The sequence below is a fragment of the Phocoena phocoena genome, chromosome X (assembly GCF_963924675.1).
Source record: "Phocoena phocoena chromosome X, mPhoPho1.1, whole genome shotgun sequence".
Lineage (NCBI taxonomy): Eukaryota > Metazoa > Chordata > Mammalia > Artiodactyla > Phocoenidae > Phocoena > Phocoena phocoena.
The window spans coordinates 129,673,843-129,701,708 of record NC_089240.1 but is presented as its reverse complement, the minus strand read 5'-3'; the positions used below and the strand labels follow the sequence as shown (position 1 = coordinate 129,701,708).

Here is a 27,866-nt window from a genome sequence, read left to right as displayed (position 1 = left end):
ACTTCACTGTTTTAATATCATGAAATACAAGTACAAAACATTGTACAAGTATACTCTTTACTACATGGAGATGGAATAATACATTTGTGTTTTTACCAGAATCTGTATCACCCAGTACTAGCCACTGTACCAATGGCTTTCCATAGGGATCTTCTAACACTCTTACGAAGTTTTATCATGAATAAAAAAGCTCACAACTCCGTTAAACCATCACAGATTTATATTTATCTTAATATTCCTGTTCAGCTGCTTTGGGGAACCGTTAAGAAGTACAAAATCGCCTCAGGCAAGAGTTTTCAGTGCGTAATTTTGTTATTTCATGTTGGCCAAGATCTCCTTTATGTTAGCATTGCAAAGGCTCTAGGCTCTGTACACTTATATGGGGTTAGAAAGCGTTGTCTCAATAGCCCTCTTACTGTTTAGGAATGCAAATTACCACTTCCTGAAAAGTACAGAAGATTATAATAGTTATTGGCTAAGCAGTAATTCATGAAACTGCATTTACATAGGACAAATAACAGCAATAGAGGACCATAAAGCCCCATGTGTGCTAAAGAAAAACAATTTTTCAAATATTCAAACTGTTTTTCCTACCTCTAAACTGGTTTTAACCACATCACAAGTGAGAGTAACACCAGCCAATAAAGAAAAAGTAAAGTGTGCTAAACTGTCCAAAAAGTCCGCTTCTATAGCATATCTCACAGTTTTCAGCCATTTCAGCTAAGACTTTTCTTATAACAAACAAACAAACAAACAAACAAAATGATGAAAGCAGCATTTACTTTGTTGGAAATGCAAAAAATAAAAATAAAAATACTGCAAATTTTATAAAATATTTGAAATTAATTCTGTTTTTATAAATAAATAAAGTGGTGTTTATCTTTTTTTAAAGTTTTAATCATCATTCTTGCTGTTAAAAATTATTTAAAGTTATGGCAACTTTTAAGGATAAACTTTGGGGTATTTAAAATCCATGTTTGGAAAATTGAACCACATTTTTAATTGCCAGCATTATGCTTTGTTCTTGGTAGAATCATCTTTGTTTCTTCTTTTTACATCCCAATTATAAACCCTGGCCATATCTGCAAGAATTGTCAAAGAAAATGCAAATGCAATTCTAAAGAGAACATTCAATGACTAAGTATCCATTCACACACTGAATCAAAGACAGAAATCACACACAAAAAATACTAGTGACTATAGCAAGGTGTAGTATCATCTGGCAAAAAAGGGAACAAAATTACACCAAAATCAAGTCAAGGCCTCAAATCAATAATTGTTTAGCATATCTAGTCAACTATGGTATTATATTTAACAAATATGTGCTTGATACTGTCAACAGTTTTACAGAGAGCCCTTCATCCATGATATTTCAAAGGTAGTTCAAAGCATACACTGACATGTAATGTTTAAATTATTACAATTATCAACCACTTTATCTCTTACCCTCTGTTTGGCTAACAGGACACTCACCCAATTTATTAAGCATCTACATCTTTTCCTTTCCACAAACACCACCCTGCGTAGGCCTTCACATATGGATTATTTGTTTCATGGATCATGCCTTTGGTGGTATATCCAAAATGCCACCATTGTACTGAAGGTCATCTAGATTTTCTCCAATGTTATCTTCTGGGAATGTTATAGTTTTGTTTTTTTGTGTGTGTGTGAATGAAGTCTCCACATTACCAGTCACGTGCCAACTCCTGCTCTAGGCCTCAAACAGGCCTGCCTTCCCTCACCAACCACTCAACACCTGTCATGTGCTACGTGCTGTGGAGGAGAGAAAGTGGAGCTCCTACACTTGAAGAGCTCCCAGTCTGGAATGAAAAATAAATAAAGCACTACGTGCAAAGTGCACTGGGAGCCACAGAGGAACAACAAAACACCCTGAGAGGACTGGAAAATGTCCAGAAATGTTCTGCTGCTTGAGCCGACATATGAAAGACAAAACAGAGGAACCCAGGTAAACAGGGGGAAATGAGTCTAGCTACGAGGAACCAAGTGTGGACAAAGGACACAGCACATATGGGGGCTGAGAAAAACCGATCGGGGTTATTTGGAACTTGGGTGCACTGGGAGAGGGCCAAGGCAGGAAGCAGTCAGTGGCATGAGGTAAGACTGGCAGGAAGCACCTCACAGGGCGCCCACGTGCATACCTTACATGTAACAAAGAACACTGAAGCATTATAACCAGAGGAATAAAAAGAAGTGTGACTCAGTGAATTCATGGTGGAGACAGTGTAAAGGACAGATGTGAGGAAACCAGACTAGAAAACTACTGAGTCTAGCTTCTAGAAGGCCAAAATGAGAGTAACAGCAATGGACAGAGAGATTTACAAGGGAAAGCTGACAAGAATCTGGTGATTAGTCGGCTTCTGGTGATGAAAGAGAGAGGAGCGAAGGTCAACTCCCACGTTTCTGTGCTGGGTGACCGTGCGGGGCTGACGACTAGGCGACAGGAGCGCGCGAGCAGCTGGGTCAACATGCGAGCCCTCCCCCTCGAGCAGAATACCTGCCGCCGCCTGTTCTCTCTGCCTTAAATACAGTCTCAGTCCTATCTTCTCAAAGCCTGCTCTGAGCTAATTCCAGCCCACACCTATCTTTCCCTAACTTTAAACTGCCTTGGTGTTGAGTACATGAAGTGAACTCACTTATATTTTGCTGTGAGACGATCATTCAGCAGGTTCACACGCGCAGTTGTAACAGAGCAAGACTTCGCCACTCTTCTTGTCATGCACTGATCCTCTCACCAGCCCATGCCCCATACAGCTTAGCACAGTTGCAGGGACACAGGAGACCCTTAATAAATACACTACTTGACTAGCTATGAAGATGTCTCGGGAAAATATTTGAAAGAAAAATACTCATTTGCTAAATCGACTTGCTGTTTCCACACTTCAAATTCAGATTAGTCTATCTATAAAGTTATTAAATATTAGTTCCAAGTATGTCATTTACTACTCTCATAAAATCTGCAACTTAACATCAGTCTAAGAATAAGGACATTCTTTTCATTAAAGCAATGCATGTAAGAACGTTGAAAGCATCCTTCTCCTTTCCCCCCTTTGCCTTTTTTCAGGAAAGGATACTGACTTCTGTGGTAGTAAACTGATCTCGAAGAAAGTCGAGGTCTTCCTCAAGAGAATCAAGATTCTTTGTGGCAGTCGATAAATTCTTTTCCAACAATGCCTGAGCTTCATCAATATCATATTCAAGCATTACATTTGCCTGAAGAGAGAAAAGCATGACAATGTCCGCACACTTACCCAGTGCTTTACAGGTTAGAACGGGGGTTGGCAAACTACAGCCCTTGGGCCAAATCCGGCCGGCTGCCTTTTGTCCTAAGTTTTATTGAAACCCAGCCATTCTTTATTCACTTAGACTTGCATGCTACAGTGGCAAAGCTAAGTACTACTTGTGACAGAGACCGTGTGGTCTGCAAAACCAAAAATATTTACCCTCTGGCCCTTAACAGAACATTTACTGACCCCTGGGTTAGAGAATATATTCACACACATTTTATCATTTACTCGTCGTAACAACCCTGGAGAGGCAAGTTACCTTCTCTACAGTTAAGAAAACAGAGGCTCCGAGAGGTCAGGTTACCTACGCTTTCGGGGATACTACATAAATGGAAGAATTACCATAAGAACCAGTATCTTTAGTTACCAAATCCTATCTTTCTACTAGCTCTATTGTGACACCAAATAGTATTACATTCAGATCAACTGAAATAGTTGTTTCTGAGCTTAAGATACCAAAAGTTTTCAAAAACATACATATTATCTACATTTGATCCACTGAGAGAAACAGCTGGCTTTTACTGCCCCCTTCCTACCTCCAGAGTAAATGCTGACACAGGGGGAACCATACTCCTAGCACCTGACTTAACACCGGGCATTTCCTGAACCACTTTCCTTATCTGGCAAATGGAATTTGAAAATTGCCCAAAGGGTTGTTGGAAGAATTAAATGAGACAACATGAAAGTGCTTAGCACAAAGTAGGTGCTACATTCTTATTGACTGGATATGCCAATCCATGATAATCAGAAAACTGTATAAGAATTCAGATAGGACTAAAAACATTCAGTGCAGAGTAAATGCCTCTCTAAAACCCGGACCCACAATCTCATTTCTCAATGACTGATGCTTCTTATTACTTTTTCTTTTCCAGAAAATTTCTAGACTTTGCTTACTTTTAACAAGAGAAAATCGAATACATTTAAAAACACTTCATTCATGTCAAAAAACATCGATCATTCATTCAGGAAGTACCCTGTGCCAAGTATATCTCCTTAGTTGATTCACCTCTCAACTACTGCCTGATCGGCCTCTCTATTTGACGGTCTAATAGTCACCTCAAGACTGACATGCCCAAAACACAACTCCAAGTCGCCCTGCAAACCTGTCAGTCCTTTGCCTGTGATATGAGTTACAAATATTTTTCCTGTTGATTGTCTTTTGACTTTGCTCATGGTTTCTGAATTCTGAGGCCTGAAAAACCATCCTTATTTCAGGGCTCTAAATAAGTTATCTGTGACTTGGCCTACAATTTTGATGGTGTCAGTATTTCATCACACATTTCAAATGTGATCCACTTGGAATTCACCATCGTGTAAGGTGGGCTCCAGCCGTAATTCTCTCTCTTGAGAGAGAGAGAGAGAGAGAGAGAGAGAGCTCCCTGTTGTCCCAGTCTAGTTTATGAAATCACCTTATCCCCACTTGCTGATTAAATGTGTGCCAAGGGAAAGAGAAACAAAGGACAATAACCCTTAGGATTTGGGCTACTGGGTGGACAGCTGTTCCATTTACAGAACTAAAACTAAACAAGTACGGGAATTATGCTTGTAGAAATAAATGTACAAACTCTGAAAAGATTACAGCTAACAGAAATCAGGAGGAGGAACTAAGGGACAGAGAAGTGAGTTTCCATGTACGAATCTGCCTATCTTTCATGGCACGAGACTGCCTCTCAGGGATGACTCTACAGGATAGCAAGCGGAAATCCTCCCAGCTGGGAGAGCTGAGAGCAGTATTGACTGGCTGCTTTGTATGGGAACTTGCCTGAGGTAACAAGACCTATGGATAGCTAGCTGGACAGTCAGGAATGGCTTGGCTGGTCGATCATGGGACTGAGAGGAGTAAAATAGGAAAAAATCACAGAGAAGGTCTGTGAAATCATCAAAATTGAAATATATGATTTTTAAAAATGGGTTCTAACCTCAAGGTTTTTGTAATAATCCTTGCCCCCTCAAATTTAGAGAGATCTTTCTAGAACTAACAAAATCTGATGATGAAGAAACATCTATCTAAGGTTCAACAGCACCTTCTGTTACATTTAAGAGCTAAAGCATTAGTTGGAGGGGAAGCAGGGTTTTGGTCCGTTTTGTTTTGATTGGGAGAGACTCGAGCATGTTTCTGCGGCAATCTTCCTCACACTCCCGATCCCCCTGAATGCCACCCCTTCATTCCTTCCACAGCTTCAACAATAATGCTTTACAAATGTCAGCCAAGGAAGTTGTGGCTATTACATTTACTTACCCCCAACCACAAACACACTTTATCGGTAGGAGGAACTGAAGCTTTGCAATACAGGTTATCTGCCAGTAAGAACCTGGTCTCCAGTGAATTGGTGGACTCCTTCAAAAAAAATGACAGTACTGTAAACAGTCCATTTTCACACCAAGGTTATAAGGAAGAGATCACAGAACTGAACCTAAGCCATTTAAAACAGTCCTATCACACAGACTAAGTAGAGTGGTAAAGAAAGGAATGCTGGAGCCAGATGGATGGGCAGGGAGGCTCGTGCATCCTGGCTCAGCTACTTACTATAGCTCTGAAGGCTGTGGCAAGCAGAGTTCTCACACACTCACACCGCCCCCCCCACACACACCCCAGTCTCACACCCCTCCCCGCCCCCACACACACCCCAGTGCCTGGCACAGAGTAAGCACTAGACAAGCGCTATTATTACTTCATCAGTGCTTCGTGCTCAACAACCAATTTTCTGAAGCCTCTTGTTAAGTTCATGACATAAAAAACATACTAGAAACGTAGTTATTCTACCAGTCAAGTAATAAATCATATATACATACACATACTATTTTAAATACAATATACTTATGACATTTAATTTTTACAGCCTGCTTATGTAACAAATATTGGATGAGGACTTGGAAGAGTCTCAAATCCAGTTCTGCCAGGAACTAGCTATGTAACAGTGCTCAAGTGTAGCCTCTTTGCAAATGTTGCCTCAGCTGTGAAATGAGAACCTGAAACGTCATTTCTAAAATTTTTTCCAGCTCTGTAAGTACTGGACTCACTCCTTATTCTTAGAGAGAACAATAACAATAACAACAGAAACTATTAGATGCTGCTCAAAATGACATTTTCTTTTTGTACTTAAAAGAATTTCAAATTGCATTTAAGTTCTGCAGATACTACATATAAGTAAAATACCCCAAGAAGTGTGGGTCCTAGAATTAAACCTGACTTTTGGCGGAAAGCCACATGTCTCACTGTCTGTGATGTCAGTACACGTGCTCAGGACTGGTTCAAATACCAGTGACCAAGGAGTCAAGGAACACATGTCTCTGCTGAAGTATCCTGGTTTGCTCCTGTTTACAAAGAAAACTGCACTTACTTTTTTCTTCTGCATGTACTTTAGAATTTCTAAAGTCTGCTTAATTTCAGGAATCTGACCTTTTAGCCTGTGAATAAGAAAAAGGTTAACTTAGTATTTGGCACCAGGACACAGTCTTACTAGCTTTGCATTTTCTACTGATACGTTTTGAGGACAACTTATATATATGAAATATTTAAGATAGTTTATCTGTAAGATATTTAATAAATTTTGTTTATTAAAATATTTAAGATATTTCAGACATATTTATTAAAATATTTAGATATAATAGCAAATATTTACGGAATGACTACTGTGCACAGAGTCCTATTCTATACGTCAAACCCCCCATCATTAGTTAACATTTCTAGAGAAAATCATATTCCACAGAGGTGATTCAGAGGTTCTACATTTAATTAGAATTGCATTTTAAATACTCATTTTTAAAATAACATGCATTCAAATATTATATTCTAAATTGAAAACCACCAACTCCCTCCGTCATAGGCAGCTCAGCACCAGCAAGTGCAGGGACAGCTTCTCAGGGCCTGCGCTTCCCACACTGTAAAAGCACTTGAATGCCTAACACACCACAGTAAGATATAGTACAACTTTGCGATTCTTTTAAGCTTTGGGTAATTTTTCTTTAACTTTTATGTTGAAAAATACTTTCTTTTCAAGTTAGTTAACAACTGTTCTTAAAATTATAAATGGATCACTGTTTGAACACACGAAAAAACTTAAGAAAACGATGGACATGATGAGACTGATCAGACTCAGCAGTAAAGTTATATTACAGCTACTAGAAAAGCAACTAGCCTGGAACAACTGGACATCCACACATAAAAAACATGAATCTAGACACAGACACTACACATTTCACAAAACTTAAGTTCACATGAATCACATACCTAAAGGTACAATGCAAAACTATAAAGCTCCTAGAAGATAACACAGGAGAAAACCTAAATGACCTTGGGTATGGTGATGACTTTTTAGATACAACACCAAAGGCACAATCCATGAAAGAAATAATTGACATGCTGGACTTTATTAAAATTAACAACTTCCACTCTGCACAAGACCCTGTCAAGAGAACAAAAAGACAAGCCACAGACTGTGGGAAAATATTTGCAAAAGACACATTTGATAAAGGACTGGTATCCAAAATACCCAAAGAACTCTCAAAACTCAACAATAAGAAAATGAACAACTGGATTAAAAAAATGGAACAGGGGCTTCCCTGGTGGCGCAGTGGTTGAGAGTCCACCTGCCGATGCAGGGGACACGGGTTCGTGCCCCGGTCTGGGAAGATCCCACATGCGGCGGAGCGGCTGGGGCCGTGAGCCATGGCCGCTGAGCCTGCACGTCCGCAGCCTGTGCTCCGCAATGGGAGAGGCCACAGCGGTGAGAGGCCAGTGTACCGTAAAAAAAAAAAAAAAAAAAAAATGGACCAAAGCCTTTAACAGATACCCTACCAAAGATATACACATAGCAAATAAGCATATGAAAAGATGCTCCACATCATATGTCATCAGAGGATTGCAAATTAAAATAACGAGATACCACTACACACCTATTACAATGGCCAAAATCCAGAATACTGACAAGTCCAGATGTTGGTGAGGAGGTGGAGCAAAAGCCCCTTTGGAAGACAGTGTGTCAGGTTCTTACAAAATAAAAGTACTCTTACCATATGATACAGCAATCATGCTCCTTGGTATTTACCCAAAGGAGCTGAAAACTTAGGTCCACACAAAAACTGCACACAAATGCTTATGGAAGCTTTATTCATAATTGCCCAAACTTGGAAGCAACCAAGATGACCTTGGTAGGCAAATGGAGACATAAACTGTGGTCCATCCAGACAATGGAATAGTATTCACTGCTAACAAGAAATGATCTATCAAGCCACGAAAAGCCATGGGGGAACCTTGAATGCATATGACTAAGTGAAGGACGCCAACCTGAAAAGGCTGCAGACTGTATGATTCCAGCTATAAGACACTCTGGAAAAGACAAAACTATGGAGACAGTAAAAGGATCAGTGGTTGCCAGGGGTTTAGGAGGGGGAGGGAGGGATGAACATGCTGAGCACAGAGCATTCTTAGGGCAGTGAAACTACTCTGTATGATGCTATAATGGTGGATACATCACATGGTGCATGTGTCCAAACCCATAGAATGTACAACACGAGGGTGAACACTAACGCAAACTACGGACTTTAGCTAATAATAACATATCGATCTTGGCTCATCAATTGTAACAAATGTTCCATCCGGTGAAGGGTGTTGATAATGGAGAGGCTATGTGTGTGTGGGGGCAGGGGCTATACAGGAAATCTCTGCATCTTCTGCTCAAGTTTGCTATGAAACTAAAACTGGCCTAAAAAATAAAGCGTATTAAAAATAATTTTTAAAAACTACTAGCAACTAATTCCCAAATGAAATCAATCTCACTGACAAGAAAATAAGAGATAAAAATATGCTGAAAACACTCAAAGTCAAACTTAGAGAAGAAAAAATGAAACATTTTTAGCTCTTTTTTTGGATTAAAGCTGCCCAAGGCTTTAAAGTGTTTTGCATGGAAAAATGTGCAAAACAGTTCTGGGAGTCCTGTCAGATCACAATGTAATCTGTAAGAAAACAGACTAAGGATACAAAAACAAAGCTGTGGTTCTTTCAAAATACATTTAACAAAATATTAGAGATCACCATGTAAACAAAATTTAAATATGATAATGAAAATGTACTTCGTGAATTATATAAAGGAAGTCACATCATGTGTGAAGAAGGTTAGCACAGCAAACTTTCTTACAGCGTGTGCTACTGACCCGGCAAATATGTCAGATAAGCCTGCTGCTTAAAAAATAGTATCACTGGGGCTTCCCTGGTGGCGCAGTGGTTGAGAGTCCGCCTGCCGATGCAGGGGACACGGGTTCGTGCCCGGTCCAGGAAGATCCCACATGCCGCGGAGCGGCTGGGCCCGTGAGCCATGGCCGCTGAGCCTGCGCGTCCGGATGTGGTGGCTTCTCTTGTTGCGGAGCACGGGCTCTAGGAGTGCGGGCTCTGTAGCTGGGGCTCGTGGGCTGTAGAGCGCAGGCCACTGTGCAAGTCTGAGCAATACACCCTCCCCACCCTGCTCTGTCCCAAAAGATAGCAGCTCTCCTGAACTGTGTGTTTACAGTCCCTTTTTTACTTTTTCAAATAGTTTCATCACATTTATGTGTATCCCTGAACAATATATTCTTTGCTAGTTTCTTAGCTTAATACAAATGGTCTCATGTTGTATGCATTTTTCTGGGGTTTTGCTTTATAACTCAATTAAGTTCCTAAGATTTGTTCATTCATTTTCACTGCTGTGTAATATCCATTTAAAAATATAACACAACTTGTTTATCCACTTCCTATCAACAGACACTTGGATCAGTTCCAGATCTTTGTTATTCCATGAACAATGGAAATCTCTAGGTTCTGGGAGTGGGTAGGGAAGTGAGAGGGAAGACAGCAGCTTAGAAGGGAAGTGGATCAAGTCTTCAAAGGGGGAATTTAAGGCTAAAGGGTAGGTGTTTTTCCTCCCTCTAAATTGCTGTGGGTGAATCACATTACCTACCCCATCACTGCTACAGGGCAGAAAAACAGCAGAATTGGCCAAAGGCAGGGAGAAGGTCAGGCTGAGGAGCTGAGAATAGACGTACTGGCCCCCAGCAGTTCCCCTTGCCCACTCCCCCTCCCAGGGGAGATGCCAAAGACAGAGGAATGGAAAGAATGTCCCAGAGGCCCAGAGGCCAAGGCACCCGGTAGGGGAGAAACAGCATTTTTCCAATGGCTGTGCTGCAGAGTGTAAACCCCACCCACCAGGAGGGACCTGAATTACTCCTGTTCCCACACACATTAATGGCCAAAGGAACTGATAACCCTGAGGGAATATGAGCTGATGGGGAAAAAAATGGTAATCTGATAAACTCAGCTACAAAATAAAATAAAGACAATAAATTCGACAACCTGTACCAGATGAAACAAAATCAAATTCTACAAGATTATACAGTAAGTATTTAAAAATACTTCAAAGAGAAAAGACAGGATATTGGTAATATGAAGAAGAAACAAGTAGCTGTAAGAAGGACCAAAAATACTACGTATAAAAAGTGTAATGGTTGAAATAAGGAACTCACAGATATCCATTTAATTGCCAAAAGACAAATTACCAAAATAGCAGAAGACAGGAAATAATAAAGAGACAGGGAAGGCAGAATTAGAAGAGTCAACATCCATATTAACAGGAATCCCAGAAGGAGAGAAGGAAAAAAATTAACAGATGACAGAAAAAAATGAAAAAATGATAATCACAAAATTTCCAGTTAGAGAAAGATAAAGCACATATAATTCATGTGTTAAAGAGTTCACCACAAGACAATGAAATACTAAATAACTTTTTAATATACCTATCAATAATTACTTTATGTATATATTTTTTAAATAGATCTTTATTGGAGTATAATTGCTTCACAAGACCGTGTCAGTTTCTGCTGTACAACAAAGTGAATCAGCCATATGCATACACATGTCCCCATATCCCCTCCCTCTTGAGCCTCACTCCCACCCTCCCTATCCCACCCCTCTAGGTCATGGCCAAGCACCAAGCCAATCTCCCTGTGCTACGCTACTGCTTCCTATACAGCTGAAGGAAAAGGTTAAATGACAGGCTGCAACAAAAGATTTACAACACCTGTAAAGAAAAGGTTAGTATCCAAACTACACAGCCGTCTGCTGCAAAACAACTCAGTCAAGCACAGAAACAGTTTTCGTTGCACAGCTGGTATCACAGAGGTGAGGGAACTTTCAGAAAAAATAAAAGGGGATAAAATTGGAAAAGGCTTTGAGTTGAGCAGTGAGGACTAGAGAAAAGCAGGCATCTCAAGGCAGGTGACAATACCAGCTATAGACCTGAGCCTGGGCCCCCGACGCTCGGCTCAACGGGGGAGCTCACATATTAAGTGCAAGAACTTGGAACAGGGCTCAAGCAGTCCAAGGCTGATGAAGACCCACAGCTCCTGCAAAAGCAAAATCGTCTATAGATAAAAGCAATCCACACAGGTATCCATGGTTACAGGAAGCTGACATATAGTCAGTTAAGGAAGAATTTAAGAAAGATATCCTCACAGGGCTTCCCTGGTGGCGCAGTGGTTGAGAATCCGCCTGCTGATGCAGGGGACGTGGGGTCGTGAGCTATGGCCGCTGAGCCTGCGCGTCTGGAGCCTGTGCTCCGCAACGGGAGAGGCCACAACAGTGAGAGGCCTGCGTACCACAAAAAAAAAAAAAAAAAAAGAAAGATATCCTCACAAAGACAAATTATAGTCAGATAAAACAAAAGAGATGACAACCTTGAAAGTATCCAAAAAGAAAAATTAGTTTATCTAAAAAGATTTAAAATAATAACCATATATTGTTTACATGGAACACCCTTAAATATAAATAAGCTGAAAGAAAAGGGATTGGAAAATATACACCAGGAAAATGTTAGCCACCACTCCTGGGTATGTATCTGGAGAAAACTATAATTCGAAAAGATACATGCACCCCACTGTTCATTGTAGCACTATTTACAATAGCCAAGACATGGAAGCAACCTAAATGTCCATCGACAGATGAATCGATAAATAAGACGTGTTACATGTATACAATGGAATATTACTCAGCCATAAAAAAGAACGAAATAATGCCATTTGCAGCAACATGGATGGACCCAGAGATTGTCATATTGAGTGAAGTAACTCAGACGAAAAAGACAAATATCATATGATATTGCTTATATGTGGAAGCTAAAAAAAAATGGTACAGGGCTTCCCTGGTGGTGCAGTGGTTAAGAATCCGCCTGCCGATGCAGGGGACACGGGTTCGAGCCCTGGTCTAGGAAGATCCCACATGCCGCGGAGCAACTAGGCCTGTGAGCCACAACTACTGAGCCTGCGCGTCTGGAGCCTGTGCTCCGCAACAAGAGAGGCCGCGATAGTGAGAGGCCCGCGCACTGCGATGAAGAGTGGCCCCCGCTTGCCGCAACTAGAGAAAGCCCTCGCATAGAAACGAACACCCAACACAGCCAAAAATAAATAAAATTAAAAAAAAAAAAAAATGGTATAAATGAACTTATTTAGAAAACAGAAATCGAGTCACAGATGTAGAAAACAAACTTATGGTTACCAAAGGGGGAAGGGGGGGAGGGATAAATTGGGAGCTTGGGATTGACATATACATACTATACATAAAATAGATAACTAATAAGAACCTACTGTATAGCACAGGGAACTCTACTCAATACACTGTAATGACCTATATGGGAAAATAATCTAAAAAAGAATGGATATATGTATGTGTATAACTGATTCACTTTACTGTACACCTGAAACCAACACATTGTAAATCAACTGTACTCTAATAAATTTTTTTTTAAATGTTAGCCAAAAGAAAGCCGGAGTAGCTCTAAGTGTCCAACAAAACTGACTAAAACAATAAGCATTATTTTACATAGGGTTAAATTCACCAAGAAGACTTCGTAATTCTCAAATTGCATGCACCTAATAGAATAGACTAAAAAGCTTTAAAAAAAAAAAGGATAGAAAATTGTTTCAGGTTAAGATGGCAGCAGACTAGCACTTGCACCTTTAACTGTTCACGTAGCAGAGAGCTGTTGCGATGATAGGAGCTACAGGGCTATTCCTGCAAGGGAACGAAGTGACAGGTGAGTTGATTTCCTGCAGCCACTTTTTACCAAAGAGTACATGAAGGGACATTTCTCTTTACAGAAATATGCCAGCTTATTAATAAATAAAAAATAAATAACTGAATTAGAACATCATCATTTTGCAACTCATAATTAATGGATCTAGGAATTCAGTATCATTCTAAGAAACAACTAGATACTATCTGCCTCTTAATGGAGAAACAATACACAAACCTATGAAGGAGTGTTGCCAAAAAACAAAAAAAGAAAAAAAAAGAGAAGAAAAACCTGACTATGAACAAGACTGCATATACAACTATCAACTTATAATAAACAGAAAGGGCAAAGAAACATGCTTGAAAATCCCACAACTGCTTTGAAATTTAGCAACATACTTCTGAATAACCCATAGATTATGAATCTAAATGTGAAAGATAAAACAATAAAGCTTTGAGAATAAAACATTAAGAGAATATCTTCATGAACTTGGGATATTTCTTAAATAGGACACAAAAAGTACTAACCACTAAGGAAAAATTCTTAAATCAAACTACATTAAAAATAAAGGGTGATGTATATATGTCCATGCCACAGGTGTGATAGGGAGGGTTGGGTGGGAGGGAGGCAGACGCAAGAGGGAAGAGATATGGGAACATATGTATATGTATAACTGATTCACTTTGTTATAAAGCAGAAACTAACACACCATTGTAAAGCAATTATACTCCAACAAGATGTAAAAAAAAAATAAAGGGTGATGACTCAAACAGTATATCCACAGTGCTTCCAATTAAAAAAAGAAATCGGAAGCCTACCATATACCACACATAAAAATAAACTTCTGATGGATTAAGAAGTTAGATATGAAAATGAAAAAAATTAAGACTTTAAGAAGAACACTTAGGAGTATGTCTTTTTGAACATGGAATACAAAATAGGATTTCTTAAACAATACACAAAAAGCACTAACTATTAAGAGAACTTTTGACTTAAAACATTTAAATTAAGAACTACTCATCAAAAGAAATCATAAGGGGGAAAAAAAGAAAAATTACAAAAGCAAGAAAAATTTCTCACATATAACCTAAAAGGACTAGTATCCAATATATAAAGAATTCCTACAAATAAAAAAAGACAACCAACCCATTATTAAATGAATAAAACTCTTCAAAAAAAGTTTTCCACATTTGCTGTCTCCATCATTCTCCTTTGAACCACTGGGCCAACACTGTTCCCATCCAGAATACCAATGACTTCCACTTTGCTAAGTCCAAGTCCATTCTCAGTCCTTATCCCACTTGGGTGAGCCATCTGCAGCATTTGACACAGGTGATCATTCCCTCCTCCATGATACATTTTCTTAGCTAGGCTTCCAGAACCCCATGATCTCCCAGTTTTCCTGACCTCACTTAAAGTTTCTTTTCAGCCTTTTTTGCTGGTGTTCCCTCTTCTCCCTAACTTCTTACTGTCGCAATGTCCAGATCTTTGATCTTCTCTTCACTTGCATGCACTCTCTTGGTGATGGACCTCATTCAGTCCCCTGGCTTTAAATGACTCCCAAATTTTTATCTCCAACCCAGATCGCTCCCAAAATTCACATTCATATATTTAACTGTCTACCTAACACCTCCACCTGGATGTCCAAATGATGTCCAAGGCATCTCAAGTGTGTCCAGAATTGAACTCCTCCTGATCTTCCCCCAAACCTGCTCCACCCACAGTCTTCTCAGATGTTGGTAACTCTCCCTTCCAGTTGCTCAGACCTGGGAGCCATCGCACATGCCGCCACAGTACTAGAGTTACCAAGGTAACTATGACACACGGATTCCCTCCGCTTCCCCAAGGCTTGGTCCTGAGGTCCATTTTCTTCTCTATCTGTAACCTCCGTGCAAATGACCTCAAAGCCAATGGCTTTATGCTTCTTTTTCAAATAAAAATAAACTTTTATTATAAAAGCAATAAATGTACATTGCAGAAAATTAAGAATACAGGTAAGCAAAATAAGAAAAATGCTATTTCCCACCACCCAAAGATTACCACTGTCAATATAACATTAGTGTCAATTCTTCCAGGTATTTCTGTGCACATAGTGTTTTCTATCTTTTTTCCTATTAACACCCCTCATCTGTCCATGTTGATGACTTTTCATATCATCTAACACCTAGCCCTATTCAAATTTCCTCAGTTGTCACCAAAATCAAATGAGAAAATATATCTAAAAACAAACTTTTGGTTTGTTTTTTTCTTTTTTTTTTGGTCGTGCCGCATGGCTTGTGGGATCTTAGTTCCCTGACCAGGGATTGAACCCACACCCTCGGCAGTGAAAGCGCGGAGTCCTAACCACTGGACCACCAGGGAATTCTCAACTAAAGACAAACTTTTGTATTTTTGCTTAAGTGGTACCCTCACGCCCAGACTACCCTTCCTCACTGGAGCCTGCTTCCAAACTCATAACCAGGCTTCAAAATTCTACATAGCCATCTGCTTCTCTTGGAAGTTTCCCCTGAATCCCTGTGTCCCCCTTCAGATCACCCGTTCCCCTATGCTAACTCATTACTGTGCACCATAACTCCTTGACTGCTATACTCTGTACTTATTTAAATATCTGTTATGCCCCTAGGCCATAACCCTGTTGAAAGCAGATACTGGACCTTACTTCACCCAAAACAGTATCTGGCACCTATGAGGAATTCCATAAACATTCAACTGACAGAAGAATGCTGTCACATGTGTATAGCAGGTATCCGTAGGTATTTATTACTGTGGATTGATTTTGTAAGCTACTATGAACATACAGGGGAATAAAGGATCGAGAGCAAGAATACTTCTGCCCTATCACTTATGAAGTCCTGGCAAAGTCACAACTTCTGTGGGTTTCTCATCTCATCGGCAAAATGAAAAGAATGAACTAGACATTTAAGATGTTACGATCCTAGAAGCTTTGGAATAAGGACTTCAATATTCATTCTATTACGTTTTCAAAAGCATCTTTAGACTGACAATACCAAAGTGCTGGTGAGTATGAAGAACAACTGGAACTCCCAAGACATTGCTGGTGGCAGTGTAATATGCTAAAGCCACCTAGGAGGACTTTTGGCAGTTTCTCATAAAATTAAACATACACTTACCATACAAGTCAGCAATTCTACCCCTTGGATAATTACCCAGGAGAAATGAAAACATGTCCACCCAAAGACTTAAAACCAAATGGGGAAACAAACCAAATGTCCATTGACAAGCAAATAGATAAAAATAGACAAAAACTGTGGTACATCCACATACAATGGAAAATGACTCAGCACTAAAAAGAAACTAATTTACTGATACACACAACACCAGGGATGACTCTCAAAAAGCATTATACTAAGTGTAATAAGCCTGACGTAAAACCGTAGTTACTATATGCTTCCATTTATATGAAGTTCAAGAACAGACAAAACTAATTTATGGTGAAAATAATCAGAACAGTGGCTGTCTCTGGGAGTGTGCAGGGTTGGGTGTAAAGGGGCAGGAGGAAACTTCCTGAGGTAACAGAAATGTTCCATGTATTGATCTGGGCAATGGTTACAGAAGTGGATACATTTATCAAAACTCATCAAACTGAACATTCAACGCATAGACATTTTATCTGTATGCAAATTATGTCTCGATCTTTTAAAAATCTAAGCTATACAATATTAATTTTAAAAACTTAGAAATTTTGCACTTACCTCCTTTTCTTTTGAGCCAGGTTGAGCTCCATAAACTTATACTTCTGGTACTGTTCATCCAGCTTCTTCAGTACTGTATCTGCAGTCTCATTCCCAGGCTGTTTCATGAAGGAATCCACATCTTCCTTTAATATCAAAAAGAATACATTACAAATTTTAGAATTCATACCTCTGATTTTTGACCACTTTAGCTTTATTTTTAAACATAAAAAGAGCCTGTGTTTCTTTTTCTCCAAAGGCTTGTTTTTAACTAAAAAAGTATTTATAAAAAGTTAGAGACCATTTCAGACAGTGCACATACATTATGTAGCTAATTTATTATTCTTCCACCTTCCTCTTTTTATTTATATATAGGGAAAGAAAGATGACCTTGTCTGCTTTTTTTTTAACATCTTTATTGGAGTATAATTGCTTTACAATGGTGTGTTAGTTTCTGCTTTATAACAAAGTGAATCAGCTATACAGATACATATGTCCCCATATCTCTTCCCTCTTGCGTCTCCCTCCCTCCCACCCTCCCTATCCCACCCCTCCAAGGCAGTCACAAAGCACCCAGCTGATCTCCCTGTGCTATGCGGCTGCTTCCCACTAGCTATCTACCTTACGTTTGGTAGTGTATATATGTCCATGCCTCTCTCTCGTTTTGTCACAGCTCACCCTTCCCCCTCCCCATAACCTCAAGTCCATTCTCTAGTAGGTCTGTGTCTTTATTCCTGTCTTACCCCTAGGTTCTTCATGACCATTTTTTTTTAAGATTCCATATATATGTGTTAGCATACGGTATTTATCTTTCTCTTTCTGACTTACTTCACTCTGTATGACAGACTCTAGGTGTATCCACCTCATTACAAATAGCTCAATTTCGTTTCTTTTTATGGCTGAGTAATATTCCATTGCATATATGTGCCACATCTTCTTTATCCATTCATCTGGTGATGGGCACTTAGGTTGTTTCCATCTCCAGGCTATTGTAAATAGAGCTGCAATGAACTTCAAAGCTTTTGCACAGCAAACGAAACCATCAACAAGACCAAAAGACAACCCTCAGAATGGGAGAAAATATTTGCAAATGAAGCAACTGACAAAGGATTAATTTCCAAAATTTACAGGCAGCTCATGCAGCTCAATAACAAAAAAACAAACAACCCAATCCAAATATGGGCAGAAGATCTAAACAGACATTTCTCCAAAGAAGATATACAGATTGCCAAAAGACACATGAAAGAATGCTCAACATCATTAATCATTAGAGAAATGCAAATCAAAACCACAATGAGATATCATCTCACACCGGTCAGAATGGCCATCATCAAAAAATCTAGAAACAATAAATGCTGGAGAGGGTGTGGAGAAAAGGGAACACTCTTGCACTTCTGGTGGGAATGTGAGTTGGTACAACCGCTATGGAGAACAGTATGGAGGTTCCTTAAGAAACTACAAACAGAACTACCATATGACCCAGCAATCCCACTACTGGGCATATACCCTGAGAAAACCATAATTCAAAAAGAGTTATGTGGGCTTCCCTGGTGGCGCAGTGGTTGAGAGTCCGCCTGCCAATGCAGGGGATGCAGGTTCGTGCCCCGGTCTGGGAAGATCTCACATGCCGCAGAGCGGCTGGGCCCGTGAGCCATGGCCGCCGAGCCTGTGCGTCCGGAGCCTGTGCTCCACAACGGGAGAGGCCACAACAGTGAGAGGCCCACGTACAGCGCCAAAAAAAAAAAAAAGAGTTATGTACCAAAATGTTCATTGCAGACCTTGTCTGCTTTATACATCCGCCATGCAGCACATTGCCTAGTCATGTGCCCTAGCCACAAAACGATTCAACAGGCTGTGTGCCAAAATTATAGATTTTATTACTGAAATTTTTAACTGAACAAGTTCTGCCACAGATATCATGCTAAATATCGCCATTAGGTTCCCAAGACAAGTCACAACTGCTTCCTTGAGTTTCAAGTGGTTGAAATAAAGTAAGCCTAAAAGGCAAACTGAACAATCTTTTGTAACAGGAATAAATAAGCAAAAGAAAAGCAATGAAACTGAACTGCATTTTTTTAAATGTATACTGCACATGCTGGTCCTTTAAGAAAAGCTAGTTAATTAGGTAAGGATCAGGAACTAAGTGAAACTATATGGAAACTTTAAGGAGATTCTGTAACAGCCTTCTAGTAGTTTAAAGAACTTTAGTCCTTCCTTGCAACTAAGTTAAATTCAATTATCTCACAGTTTCTGGGATCTCTACATCATTATTCTTATCCATGCTTACTAGCTATAAGGGAGTATTTTAGCAGAAACGAGGCAAGAAGCAAAAAGAAGAGAAACACAGCAAGGGAGTGAACTATGAAGCCATCAAGCTAGAGACTGTAAAAGAAATTGAAAAGGTGAGGCTGAGGCAATGGCTGAGTTCTGCATGGAGATGAAATGCATTCTGGAGATAAAATGGAGATAGCATCTTCCTAGAAGGCTCACTGTAGGAAGAGAAATGTCAAAGTTTTTAGCACATGTTATTAGCAGCTTAGACTCTAGCAAGGAGAATTAACTACAGCAGCATAGGTTTGTGGTTAAGAGACAGGGGCTGCCTGGTTTGAATGCTGGCTTCATCACATACTAGGTGACCTTGGAAGTTAGTTAACCTTTCTCTTTGGCTCAATTTCCTCATCTGTAAAAAGAAAAAAAGTACCTTTTCCTCACAGGGGATTAAATGAGTTAGCACGTGTAAACTACTTAGAAGAGTACACAACAGCTAGTAAGTGTTCAACATTAGATATGTATAAGTGTACAAAACTACAGGGAGGTCATATCTGAACTAGATGTTGAGAGATGGAGAGGTCAACAAATCGACAAGGGGGGAAAGGGACAATTAAAGCAGAGAAAGAAAACAAATTACTGCATCAACGGCAATGGGGAAAAGGCAAGGTGTGACTTTTAACCACTATCAACACAGAAACTAATATACATTAAGCATTTACTTGCAATACTGAAAGCACAGTCTCTGTTTCTCAGGGCAACTCTAACTACTGTTACTCCTATTTCACTTAAAGAAACGGAGGCTCAGATTGTAAAATAATATGCTCAAGATTAAGCAGCAACTGGGAAGTAGAGGCATGATTCAAACCTCGTTCTATTTAGAAACCATTGTTCTTTCTATAATACCATGTTATTCCAATTAGTTTAGGAACATACAAATATTTATGTGAATTTGGATTATTTATTATATCATATTGACAGAAATTTTAAGGTCTAGAAAAAATAACTTGTGACATTTTAGGGAAAATGCATTTTAAGATAACAGTTTATAAAGCCCTTTGATAAAGTTTATCCTCCTGAATTAGATTTCTGAAGCCATCTCTTGCTGAGCACCATGGGTGTGGTATTTTAAGGCACTATGGAAATTCAATCAACACTTAGTTATGAGCTTATACTGTGTGTCAGGTACTGTGCTAGCGTCAGGAGAAATGACAGGGGGCAAGGTAATGACCTAACCTCCCTCCCAGTGGCAGAGCATGGCGCAGAAGTAGAGCTCTGCAGCCGCACAGATTGCCTAAATTCAAAGCCTGGGTAACTCACTTACACCCTGTGTGACTTGGAGCAAGTTACTCAAGGGCTCTGTGTCTCTGTTCCAACATGTACAAAATGAGAATAACAGTATCTGCCTCTTAGAGTTTTGTAAAAGCATTAGGAAAGTGCCCGGTATTCAACAAATTTTCTCTCTTGTTGACAGTTACCTGGGAGATGAGTGGATAGAAATAAATGGCACGGCTCAGGGAGAAAAAACAAAATAACTGAAGAAAATAGTACAAAACCGAATCATCAAATGCAAATATGCACAGAATGTATATAAAAGTGGTGTGAATAAAAGAATAAATAAAAGAAATGGGTCTTTTGAAGGCTGGAAGATACCAAGAACAAAAAGGTAGAGACAAGGCAATATAGGTACAAACCAAAAGGTTGAGAAATTTCCATTAAGATTTTATAGTAGTTCAGGCAAAACTGAGTGGAGAAAGATGGGCGATACCGGCCTGGAAGGCCACTCAGGTTTTCTCTTATTATTCAAATAATATTCAAATACTATTTCGAGAACAGCCTTACGGGGCGGGGACAGGATTGAAAGCACAACTTGTTTCCCTCTGTTCGGCCTTGGGTTGGTCTCCCTGTTCTGTGAAGCCTCCCACAATGCATTCCCTGCTTCCTCTCTCACCTGCACGCGATTTATTCTCTAAGTTGTTAAGACCATTTAGCTAAAAGCAAATGTGGTTACACAGGGGCTTCACTTAGACACCTTCTGGTGACTGCCCGTGGCCGGCTGGCTAAAGCCTCAGGGGCCCAGCGGGCCACACAAGGCCTTCAAGGTCTCCCCGGTCCGACGTTCCCCTCCGCCTTCTTCCGAGGCAACTGGCCACCGCAGCCCTTCAACACACTAGGTGCCATTTCCTATGTTCACACCTGAGCTCCTCTGCCTGCTCACTGTACCCCGTCACCATCTACGCATCGGTCTCCCCGGCACCTGGGCTGACTCTCAAGCTTCTCACCGCCTCCGTTTTTCCGGGAAGTAGGGTCGAAATCCCGCGTCGGGGATGGGCTGGGGCGGGGGGGGGGGGGGAGGCGGCGGTCCCTCAGAGAGGCCCCGCGCCCCCTCCGGCTCCTGAGTCCTTCGCCCCGCGCCCCCTCCCCCATCTTCTGGGGCCTTCTCAGACCGCGCGCCCCACGGCGGGTCCTGACACAGCTCAGTCGGTCCTGGCGCAGAGCGGGAGAGCGGACGGAGCGCTCTCTCTGCGGTCCTTTAGCTCAATTCCTTCCCCCAACAACCAAGGCCGAGCTGGGGGCCAAGAAGGAAAGGGTAGCCCACCGCATAGCGTCAAGATACGGAGCACCAGCGTGTCTCTTACCACGAAAACGGCCTCAGGAATCCCCAGATGGAGCCGCCGTCCGTTCCCTCCAGCCACTTCTCCCAACCCACAACCTTCCTTACCGGCCGCCATCTTGGGGAAGCGAGCGCGCGACTAACGGCCTATCGAGCGCCTGTAGCCTGGGGCCTGTGATTGGCTCGCTCACAACGGCAGGCCCGCCCTCCGCTTGTGAGTCTGCACATTCATTGGCTCACAGGAAGTAGCCGCCCCTTACCCGTCGGACGAGTCGCCCAACCTGTGGGTTCTAATTGGTTGCGCGCGGGTGAGTGATAAGCGTGGAAGGACTACCGAGGCGAAGCTGGCTCTGCAGGGAGGACCAATACCTAGTCCTGGGAAAAGGGATTCCGGGGGGTTTGTGGGTGGGCTGGCTGGAAGACCCTGACAATCGGGGACCAAGCCGGAACGGACCCCACTACCACCCCAGAACACGCGGCACTCTCCAGAATAGCCTTCGAAGCGACCCGATCCCTTCTCGGATTCAAGCAAATCCGGGATCTAGACACCACCACAGGGCCTGGGTCTCGGTGTCTTTCTGGGCCCACCATATTCACGAGCTTCCAGGCCCTTGAAGGGGACTTGTTTTGTGCCTACTTCCGGGTGGACCCAGTGGCTTCATCCTAATAAACACTCCGCCCATTTTGTCACAATTTACCGAAAGCCACCTTTGATCAGGCTCTCACCACCCCAGCTCAAACGTTTTCAAAACTTCACAGTGTACATAGAAAATCCTAAGAACTCTTCCGATGCTTCTAGGCCCAACGCATTCCCCAAGATCATCCACCACTACAACCCTTTGAAAGCAAGTAATTATTCTTCGATCTGTTTTCTGACATGTAACCACCGTGTTTGTTCCTGCGTTTGCCTGCACTGTAGTGCTTCACACTACACCGGTGCTTCATCCACTCACACAAAGCCTACCAACAGACAGGTCCTGTCTGTACAAAGGATAAATGTCAGTTTCCTTACTTAGTGCGGACACATATATAATAATAGTGATTAACATTTAATAAAAACGAACTATGTGCAACTCACTGAGTCATGTTCTTTAAACCCCACAGCTCAGTGTCCCTAATATCACCCCTAGTTTGCAGACAAGTAAAGGGACTTAAAATGAATGATTGGTAAGATAATAGAATCAATATTATAACCGTGACATACGGGGTAGGAAAGAAGCACAGGTGAAGACACTACGTAAGTCATATTTTAAAATGAGAATTACAACGCGTATCAACAAGGCTGTTGTAAAGATTAAATGAGATTATGTATGTAGAATACCTAATAAGTACTTGCCACACAGTAGGGCTAAAGCAATGAGGAAACTAGGCGAGGCTGAAGAAGTGCGAAGAGGGAGCGGATGAAACTGCAAAAGTGGCGGGAGAGGGGTGTGGCAAAAGGGCTGGGGAGCCGGAAGGTCTGGAAAACTTGGGAGATGACAGGGCCTGAGGAACGAGGAGGGAGGTGGGGCCAGAGGTTGGGTAATGAGGAGGGGCTGAAGGAATGAGGGAGGTGGGTGGGACAGAGGACTGAGCTAGAGGACGGGTGCCAGGAGAGGAGAGTACTACAGAAAAGGCTGGAGCTGGAAGAGTAAAACAGTTGGGCGGACCTGTAGAACTGGAGAGATGTGAGGACCCTGGGGACTAGAGAGAAGGTAGGGGGTTGGAGGACTGGGGAGAGGGGCGGGGCAGAGGAATGTGGGCAGGGCTTTGAATTGGACTGGCTCCGACCGAGGGTTTAGAGGACTGGAAAGAGGGCTGGACTAGAGGAAGGGGAGGGGTGGGAGCTGTAGAACTGTAGAAGGGGGCAGGGCTAGAGGACTGGGGAGAGGGGAGGGGTTGGAGCGGTGCGGAGATGGCTGGTGCCTGAGGAATGGAGAAATTGGGCAGGGCAGTAGGACCAGAGGGTGCCAGGGCTGAGGCCTTGGAATACGGGCGGTGGATGACAGTGGGAGCCTCTGTATAGTAGTAACAAAAACTTAGAACATGAAATTAAACAATACCATTACGTTAGAATTAAAAAACATGAAATAGTTGGTAGTTATATAATGAAAAGTGCTAGATACTGTTAAAAATCCCAAGTCGATAGAAATTAAAGAATGCCTGAAGAAATTGAGTGTTATACTGTGTTCATGATTTGGAATTACTGATTTTGTTAGGATGTCTTATGTCTATTTTCTCCAAATTTAACTATAGATTCAATGTAGTCCTAATCAGCATAGAAATTGATCAGTTGACTGTCATATTTTATGTAATTCAAAGAAAATGTGAATACCTGAAACAATCTTGAAAAATATGAATAAACATGGAAGACTAATAGTACCTGATTTTGAGACCTACAGAAAAGTATGATAATCAAGACTGTGTGTTATTGGACTAAGGATAGACCTTTGGATCAACAGAACAAAAAAGAAAAAATAGACCCATAAATACGCTGTCAGTTGGTTTTTGAGAAAAGTGCCAAGACAGTCCAAGGGAAAAGGAATTTGTCTATCCCAAATGTTGCAAGAACAACTGGATAACTATATAGAAAAAGTAAACCTCTACCCCTACCTGTCACCAAACACAAAAATGTATGGGGGCACGGGTTCAATCCCTGGTGGGACAACTAAGATCCCACATGCCACGTGGCGTGGCCAAAATATATATATATATATATCAAAACCAAAGAAAAACATCAAAATGGGCAAAATAGTTGGACGCTTCACACACTAAAAGAGATGTTGGAATGGCCAATAAGTGTATGAAAAGTTGCTTAGTCATCAGGGAGAGGTAAATTAAACCACTATGTCATATTACTTACAAACCCACTAGAATGGCCAAAATTTAAAATACGGATTTTGGGCAAGAATTTGGAGCAGCAGAATTCTCATACACTGCTCGTGGAATAAAGTGGTACAGTAATTTTTGGACAACTTTTGGAAGTCTTAATTTTAGATAAACACCTGCTCTGTGACCCAGCCATTCTACTCCTAGGTATCTACCCAAGAGACAGATCCATATTTATCCACAAAAAGATTCAAACAAGAATGTTTATTTGCTGTACAGTAGAAACTAACACAATATTATAAAGCAATTATACTCCAATGAAAATTTAAAAAAATGAAATCAAAGTTAGATTGTAAATCAACTACATTCCAATAAAAATTTTTTAAAAAATAAAAATTGAATTAAAAAAATAAAATCAAATCAAAGTTAGGAGTAATGTAAATAAAATGAATTTTAAAAGTTAAAAAAGAATGTTTATAGAGTTTGTATGTGTATATAAATTTAAATTTTAGTTTAAAAATAATGAGCATGAAGAAATATATCTTCAGATAAAAACTGAGTTTATCGCCAGCATAACTACATTAAATAAACTTCTAAAAGATGTACCTGAAGAAGAGGGGAATGACTCCGATGCAAGAAGAAATGGTGAACAAAGAATTCGTGAACACATTGCTAAGTGTAAGCAGAACCGTCTCTAACGCTTTCATTTGGGGGCTAACGAAATGGGACAGGACTAAAATATTGGGTCACTACAGTCCATAAGTTGGGAGGGAATGCCCTTGTAGTTTACAAGTGTTCTGAGGTCCTTGTGTTATCTGAGAGAGGAGATTAAGATGATATATTTTTTAACATCTTTATTGGAGGATAATTGCTTTACAATGGTGTGTCAGTTTCTGCTGTATAACGAAGTGAATCAGCTATACATATACATATGTCCCCATATCCCCTCCCGCTTGTGTCTCCCTCCCACCCTCCCTATCCCACCGCTCTAGGTGGTCACAAAGCACCGAGCTGATCTCCCTGTGCTATGCGGCTGCTTCCCACTAGCTATCTATTTTACGTTTGGTAGTGTATATATGTCCATGCCACTCTCTCACTTCGTCCCAGCTTACCCTTCCCCCTCCCTGTGTCCTCAAGTCCATTCTCTACGTCTGTGTCTTTATTCCCGTCCTGCCCCTAGGTTCTTCAGAACCAATTTTTTTCTTTAGATTCTATATATATGTGTTTAGCAAACGGTATTTCTTTTTCTCTTTCTGACTGACTTCACTCTGTATGACAGACTCTAGGTCCATCCACCTCTCTACAAATAACTCAATTTCATTTCTTTTTATGGCTCAGTAATATTCCATTGTGTATGTGTGCCACATCTTCTTTATCCCTTCATCTGTCTATGGACACTCAGGTTGCTTCCATGTCCTGGCTATTGTAAATAGTGCTGCAATGAACAATGTGGTACATGTCTCTTTTTGAATTATGGTTTTCTCAGGGTATATGCCCACTAGTGGGATTGCTGGGTCATATGGTAGCTCTATTTTTAGTTTTTTAAGGAACCTCCATACTGTTCTCCATAGTGGCTGTATCAATTTACATTCCCACCAAGAGTGCAGGAGGGTTCCCTTTTCTCCACACCCTCTCCAGCATTTATTGTTTGTAGACTTTTTGATGATGGTCATTCTGACCGGTGTGAGGTGATACTTCATTGTAGTTTTGATTTGCATTTCTCTAATGATTAGTGATGTTGATCAGGAGATTAAGATATTAAGTTTAGTTTTTGATAATTTTGCAGGATAAAGTTTCAAGGCTAACTATTAAAACAAGAGAAAGAGTGCATCACCTCAAAAACACTAAATGAAGAATCTCAAGAGTACTGAATGTCAAAATGGATGTTTATTTTACTTGGAAGAAGTGGATGATTCAATCAGCATGTAGAGAGATCGTCATTTGTTTTCACCTCTGATTTGGAATCTTTCCGCTTTAGTACTTCATGGATTCTGTCCGTGTGAAAGAAAGACACATGTGTATATCTTTCATTATTTCCACGTATTTTTCCTTGTGGTTATGAAATAAATTACAAATCGTTTTACACAAAACTTTGGTCAGTCTTCTCATTATCTAATACTCGAAGCTTTGTCAGGCCTCCTAAAACAAACATTCAGGAACCAGGGGGCCCCAAGTGCATGGACTGAAGGCAGAAACCTTGTAAAGACTCTTCTAGAAAACAACACTCTGAGGCAATGAACACCTGGATCATGACACTTCCCCATATGCTTCAGCTACACCTCATCCATGTTACCACTGCTTGCTTCCACTTCTGTGCTCAAGCTGTTTCCTCTGCCTCTAATGTCAAACTTCTATCATCTATACACCCACTAGTTGAAATTCTCCTTATCATTTGATACACAATGCCCTGAAATCTTTTATCCCTGAATTAACTGTTCCCTCCTTTGACCTCCCATAGTGCTTTGGCTTTCCTATCTGTTTATATGCTTGTCTGCAATATCGTTTCCCCTCTCCGTTGACTGGCTATCCATTTTTAAATATTAGCATTCAACTTAGGTATCACTTCCTTAGGAAAGCTGTGCCTGCAACCTCCAGACTGAGCTACCCACCTCTCCAGCACTGATCTCAGTTGCGTTTGCTGAATGAATGGATAAAAGGCTTGCTGACTAGGTATCAGAACCCAGTTGATGTTTAACAACACAAGTTTGTAGAGGATTGGCTTTCCACAGTTCTGTGTCTCTTTACAATGCTGAAAATGTTAGAATTCTTTTTTCTTCTATGAGACACCGACAATGCACAAAAGATTATAAAACTCTGTTCTAACATGTGACTGCACATGCCTACCAAGTACCTAAGTAACAACAGGTCAAACATACGTTATTTCTTGTGGATGGAGCAGCAGGCTTGCTGGTCCTTAAGCCTGGTTGGGTATAAATCATGGGTTGAGGTGCCATTAGGGAAGGAGCTCCAATTGGAGTTGGAACCTATGAATTCAAATGCAAAAGAAAACAAAATAAAAACTTAATTAGTATTTTATTGCTCCCCTAAAACAATAGTACCAAGAGGACAAGTAACCACTCTAGAGCAAATATTACATTTAAAGAATGTCAACTGAAAAGATGCCAGCTGAGTAGTGGCAGAC

At 40.7% G+C, this 27,866-nt stretch overlaps 1 protein-coding gene across 2 annotated transcripts; it reads right to left on the bottom strand.

Moving 5' to 3' along the window:
* Window positions 1-27,678, bottom strand: VBP1 (VHL binding protein 1). 2 transcript variants are annotated; one of them, XM_065900715.1, is made up of 6 exons: window positions 21,942-22,078; window positions 17,056-17,180; window positions 6,647-6,713; window positions 5,545-5,643; window positions 3,093-3,231; window positions 1-1,082 (listed from the first exon to the last, which is right to left on the bottom strand). In XM_065900715.1, exons 1-6 carry the CDS (start codon window positions 22,032-22,034, stop codon window positions 1,012-1,014), a joined length of 594 nt encoding a protein of 197 aa, XP_065756787.1. In that variant the 5' UTR covers window positions 22,035-22,078; the 3' UTR covers window positions 1-1,011. The 2 variants fall into 2 exon arrangements, with proteins under 2 accessions (XP_065756787.1, XP_065756788.1); XM_065900716.1 differs by lacking the exon at window positions 21,942-22,078 and adding an exon at window positions 27,601-27,678 and having other exon boundaries at window positions 1,012-1,082.
* Window positions 27,679-27,866: the final 188 nt, after the last annotated feature.

Bases quoted from the DNA above. Each gene is read 5' to 3' on its own strand.
- VBP1 (XM_065900715.1), bottom strand. From the start codon at position 22,034: ATGGCGGCCGGTAAGGAAGGTTGTGGGTTGGGAGAAGTGGCTGGAGGG. The intron at 5,644-6,646 runs GTAAGTGCAGTT...TTTTTTTTGAAG, and splicing joins AGTACATGCAGAAGAAAAAA to GAGTCCACCAATTCACTGGA. The intron at 3,232-5,544 runs GTAAGTAAATGT...TTCTCTCTTCAG, and splicing joins AAGTGTGTTTGTGGTTGGGG to GCAAATGTAATGCTTGAATA.